The sequence below is a fragment of the Mytilus edulis genome, chromosome 11 (genome assembly GCF_963676685.1).
Source record: "Mytilus edulis chromosome 11, xbMytEdul2.2, whole genome shotgun sequence".
NCBI classification, from domain to species: domain Eukaryota; kingdom Metazoa; phylum Mollusca; class Bivalvia; order Mytilida; family Mytilidae; genus Mytilus; species Mytilus edulis.
Window position 1 is genome coordinate 24,560,255 of NC_092354.1, and position 6,384 is coordinate 24,566,638.

General features: G+C 31.2%; 1 protein-coding gene across 1 annotated transcript; it reads right to left on the bottom strand.

Moving 5' to 3' along the window:
• Nucleotides 1-2,266: 2,266 nt before the first annotated feature.
• On the bottom strand, nt 2,267-5,814 carry LOC139494103 (fibrinogen C domain-containing protein 1-like). The gene is made up of 4 exons (XM_071282277.1): nt 5,699-5,814; nt 4,417-4,513; nt 3,318-3,608; nt 2,267-2,732 (listed from the first exon to the last, which is right to left on the bottom strand). The coding sequence occupies exons 1-4, from the start codon at nt 5,723-5,725 to the stop codon at nt 2,479-2,481; spliced, it is 669 nt and encodes a 222-aa protein (XP_071138378.1). The 5' UTR covers nt 5,726-5,814; the 3' UTR covers nt 2,267-2,478.
• Nucleotides 5,815-6,384: the final 570 nt, after the last annotated feature.

Below are 6,384 nucleotides of genomic sequence, written 5' to 3' on the forward strand. Positions count from 1 at the left end.
ATAATTAAATTTTAAAAATACATATCTGTTGACCTCTCAAACTCCGACTGCCGCTTCATCTATTTTCTATTTATTAGTGTAACAGGTCAAAAATAACCTTAAATATTTTTGAGTTATCTCTCTTTGTTTAGAGGTCAGCATTGAAATTTGGAAATTAAATTAAAAAAAAATTTTGTTAGCATTTATTATTTTTATCAAACCATATTTATGATACAGTTCGATGATTTTTTGTCTTAATTTTATTCAAATGTTAATTACTAGTACTTCATTCTAGTAATTAGTGTACAGGCAAAAAATTGTCACTACATTTTTATGTTTTTTTTCTTTTCGACCGATAAAGTTGTGAAGTGAACAAAAAAAATTTGAAGATTGAAATATTTCTTTTAAATATTTATAATGATTTTGAATATGACTGCTTTATATAAAATTGTAAAATTACCAAAGGAAAAAAATATGATATGCACATATTAATAACATTCTATATTATATCTTAAGTGTTTCAAATGCTAATATGATTTCAAAATTTGGTGATTATTTGAATTTGAAGTATATTGTGTCATTTGATAGTAGGCATTTGTTAGAAGAAATATTTATACCTTGAAAGATGTATTTTATATTTTAATCAATAAAGGTACTGATACGACAGTATTGTATACATAAAAATAGATGTATTTCTTTCTACTAGTGGATAATATTTTGCAGTGAAATTTTCTGCCATTTCCATATTTAGGGTATGACTATTGAATTGTAATCATGTACCCTTGATAAGTATTACGATTATGTTTAGTTATTTTTTACATTTCTAATAATAAAAAAAATTGGGTTAACCAGGAACAAATGTTGATTACTTTGAAAACGTTCTCTTATTTTATACTTTGATTGAGAAACGTTAATAATAGTAATATTCAGTAAGGGAGATAATCATGTTCTTGAAGCTTTTATTTAGCTTTGTATGGATAAATATTTCTGTTGATAGAAATTATTATCTGCATTTCAATAGACTTGTAATCAGTTTTCCTGTATCAGATAGGTGTTTCTCCGGGCACTCCGACTTCCTCCACCAATAAAAACATGCCACCACAAAAAAACTCAAATGCTGTGCTTACAAGTGGTATTAAAACACCAAAATCAATTCAAATCGATAGACTAATGATGATTTATGTTTTTTTTCTATTTCTCACACATATTGATCTATTCAGCGTTGCCAATTATTGTGATTGTTTTTGATATATGTATAATATGAATATACAATAAATTCATGGACCTCACATTTGTGCTTTCGTTATCCAGTATTCGTTTTATGAGGTTACATTATATTGCGTCGGAATCAGAGTTGACATGTTTATCCCTAGCCCAATTCGATGCATCCCTTGTCAAACTTTTTACCATGGAACCAAACAAGTGTTCTCACTAATGGCACGAGGGAACAACCTGTAACTCTGATCTTCTAAATGCGTAAACTGTGGTGAATCATATAAATAATCTTCTAGGGACTGCCCTGTTTACCTTTAAGAAAGAAATATTATTAGGATAAATCAGAAACATCAGTTAATCAGACGTTAAAGAGAAAGCTCTTGTTTCGAATTAACCATCTCATTTAGTCATGAGAATAAACCAACTCGCATAAACTGGCAAATTGAAACAGAACCTCCTGATGAAATGCTAATTCCAATAACACTTTTTATAACCATTATTCAGTCAACTCAATCTTCTTTAGATAGCTCAATGTCATAAGGAATAAACATATTTTCTACATGATTCTAAGTCGTTGATCTTATATTAAGTTTATTTATATTTAATTCAATTATCATCGGCATTTTCCAATTCTATTTCATTCAGAATGATAGAGTGATAGAGTGCTCTTTATGATGCTTTATGCTCATTTATACAGGGTAGAAATTTTTATTGTCGATATTTTACACCGATCTCAAACGTGATGCTAAATATGGTCAAATTAAATGCATACCAAAGTTTAAATAAATATAGCATATGACATGAACAACTTATTTCTAATTTAATGAGACAAGTACGCTTTTTGTTTAGGTCGAAGCGTTCGAAATTTCTTTGTACAATGATTGGCTGTTCCCGACTACTACCGATGAAGTATGCACCTTTCATATTTTATAAGTTTAAAAACTAATAGCAAAATAAGTATATATTGTTTGAACAAAAATGTATAATAACACTATATGTAATTGCTAAAAATGTATATATTTTATTCGATTTAAAATTCAAATAAACGGTATGAAAAAAGTTTGCGCATGTGTCAAACATATGTTATGGTAATTAGAACACTGATTTGTATACAAAGCAAAATAAGGACGTTATATTTAATTTAATAATATTTGTAAAATCATACTAATTATCTAAATGTCCATTTGTACTGCTTCATTATGATTAAATGTTTTTTTAAAACAATATCATCATTAGTGATTGGTGTTCGCTTAACACCCACGTAAAAGACTTCAAATATACGGCCTACTGTCTTCGTATCATCATTCTGGTCGACTTGTAAGAGTATCGCAAACCCCGCCATGTGTACCAATTCATTCCATCTGCGAACGATGCGTGATCTCCAGCCAAATATCCGCCATTCAGATTGCTATGATGACAAGTCTTATGCCACCAAGCACCATGGAAATATTCAGCACAGTTTCCGTACCAAGTGTGGGGGTTGTTTTTCTGATCAGAAGTTGTAAATTTCATACCATTTGAGTAAGAAAGACTGTCTCCTATAATCAAGATTAAAACATATTGTCAATTACAATGGTAAACAGTGAAACCTATTTTAAGAGACCACTGATATTACATATTTACCTGCGTCGCCACTACAACCACTGACAGATATTTTGTATTTATCTGTGTCGCCACTTTAACCACTGACATATATTGCATATTTACCCGCGTCGCTACTATCACAACTAACATATATTGCATATTTACATGCGTCGCCACTATAACCACTCACAGTTATTGCATATTCACCTGTGTCGCCACTATAACTATTGTAAGTTATTACATATTTACCTGCGTCGCCACTATAACCACTGACATATATTCCATGTTTACCTGCGTCGCCACTATAATCACTGACATATATTGCATGTTACTGCTTCGCCACTTTAACCTTTGACATATATTGCATATTTACCAGTGTCGCCACTATATCTACTGAAATATATTGCATTTTTTAAACGTCGCCACTTTAACCACTGACACATATTGCATATTTACTTACGTCGCCACTATTACCTCTGACAGATATTGCATATTCAGCGCGTCACAACTAAGACCTCTGACAGATATTGCAATGTTACCGGTGTCGCCACTATAACCACTGATAGATATGGCATATTTACCATCATCGCCACTATTACCACTTACAGATATTGCATATTTACCTGCGTCGCCACTATAACCACTGTTAGATATTGCATATTTACCTGCGTCGCCACTATAGCCACTGACAGTTAATGTATATTTAGATGGCGCATTCCCTATGGCAAAGGATTGATATTCTGCATAACGAGTCTCGTTATCAAAATCTTCTAAAACAACCCTAAGGGTGTATGTAATGCTGGATGTAAGTTGATGCAGTTTTGCATTTCCTAAAACATAAAAAAAGATACCAAAAACGACGGTACTTGTATAAAGAAAACTTCAAGCAAACGGCGACTTGTGTGAAAGCCATAAATTTTGGCTGTTACAAGAAAGAGCATCTATGTTAGATACAAACAATTTAATTTTTACGTTCTGAAAAGCTGTGACAGCAGATTTAAATATCCGTCCAAGCCAACCAGACTTTCAACTTAGAAATTATTTAAAAGATCACTTTACGGCCGAAAGGGTGATGTATCGTTTTCTTAATCTGTTGGAATTATTAACAACTTCATTTATGGCAAACTCGAGCATAGAGACACACTTTTATTCTGGACGTAAATGTTATTTTAGTAATTTTTGGCATTTTATGGCATGTTCAGTCAAAAATATGTTCGATTTTCTAGAATATATTTTATCAAATGTCACCAACTTTATTTCTAAAACAACTCAACGGGAGATAACAAATGATAGGTAATGATGTTGTCTATCCTATACATATCTTAATAACGTGTTATAGACAGAAACAATATTACAGTCATTCCTTAAATAATGTGTTATGGTATTCATGTATTTGTCTATTGAATTTATTACTTTTTTTACTGTTGATGTTATCTATGGCAATATCCCTGTTGTTTTGTTTTAATATGTTTGCAATTTTCTGACTACATATATTTATTTGATAGCTTCCGCCTTTCTTTTCAGTTGATTATTGATCGTTAATTTTTCATGTTATATCATGTCTTTAATTACAAAATGAAAATTTATTTGTACGACAAAGTGTGTAGATCATTTTTCAGATAATTGTAATACATTTACCTAGCCAGAATTCAGTCTCAATGTCACCAAATCCTAATTCAAACTCATCCCAATTTCTATAAAAGTCTACGTTACCATTTATTCTATTCTGGAATACCTGAAATGACAACAAGAATACATGCAAATGAGGGTCTGGTTGAGTGACTGAATATGGAATAATTTACCATTCCACGGGATACATTAATATGGGCTGTTATTTTAATAATATAATGAACATATATCGGGTACAAGCCTCATTAAGTCATGCTTAAGTTCTGAAATCTTCACAATTTTAGCATTTGAGTTAAACACATTTTGTTTTAAATGTAAGTGGACGGATTTGTTTTCAGTCTAAATATTTAAATCTAAGTTTCTTTCATTTTGACGAAGACCATCTGAAAAGTTACATATTATGGCATTTTTGGTGGATTTTTCACATTCAAGCTTAAACTTGAGCGTCTTTATTATCAGTTCTAATCTTTCACACATACTAATTGAATCGATTAAAGTAGACACTTTGAAGAAGATTTAAAAAGTGTTGAAAATCTTTAATCAGATGAACCTGAAAATTTTAGGCAAAAATCTGCTCTTCCAAGACTTACTCCATACTCTGCCATCATCCCAAACAGCTTATATTACAGGACACACCTATTATGTTTATTCATTTGATTAAGTTCTGAACATGCAATAAAAATTTGGAACTTTTTGCAACCAGCAATTAATAAATCAAGTAACTTATCTTTATCAGAACAGCGGAAGACAAACAGACAGAAAGAAACGTTACAGATTGTCAAATGTTTTGTTGTCCTATATAGATGATTATTTACTATGATATAAAATACTATAAATAACTATAGAAAACTAAATATTAAAAGATCATCCGATCTGTTTTGCAATATTTGTAAAAATGCCAATATAACTACAACCATATAAATTGCTCCTAATACGTAATATATGAACTGTTTCCATCAAATGCAATCTAAGGAAAATTCATTACGGAAAGCTCCAAAAACAAACAACAAAATCAAATGACAAAATCAACAGCTGAAACATGTCAATCGAAAAGAAAACAACTGTCATATTCCTGACAAGTTCTATATACCCAAGATACCGATTATGTACAAATTAGACGTTTTAGAATATAACGCATTCTGGGTAATATTTTCAAAAGTATAAAACGAAACGTCTTGGTTTTTTAAAAATGTCATAAACAAGTGAAATGTTACCAATGACGTGACGTTATTTTGATTTTGAATAAAATAACCCATGAATTTTTACATTCTGAAAGGGTCAATGTACTTACTGTCCAACCTCCGCCATCTGTAGTCATGTCACAGTAGACACTAAAACCACAACTATCTCTATTAGGGTTGATGGTGTACACTCCACTTAAACCTTTTATGTCACCGCAATCTTTTGGTGGAGCTGAAACATATATTAAGATAAGGAGATAGGGTTACGGTTGCAATGAGAAAATTATCCACAATATGTGATTGATTGTTGCCTGCTTAAAATACAGTGGCAATTTGTTTACTAGAACGAATAAAAAAAGAATACAATAGGTAGGTCCTGTAATACACCGACTGAGATAAAGGTTAAAAAACTTGAATGCCACTGAAATATTATGTATACAGGATATCTGTTCATTGTTATTTGAAGTGTCCTCATGTCAAAAGACTATAGTACTTTCGCTACACGGCGCATCTGATTTATGATTCCCAACGTATCAAAGATCCCCAAAATTACTAGATTAGTGTAAAACATTTGAAACAGAAACAAACAACGGTATAATCTTTATGAACAAGAAGAAACGAAAAATACTATATATAATTAATTCATTTGCATATATACGTACGAAAATTATCTCTGTACAGAGTATTCCAGTGTAGATTTGTTTCATTTGGAGGACAACAGTTATAAGATAGGTCCATTCTGCACTCCATCAAAACTTTGTTATAACCCGAAGCACAGCAACCTTCGTTTGTGAAG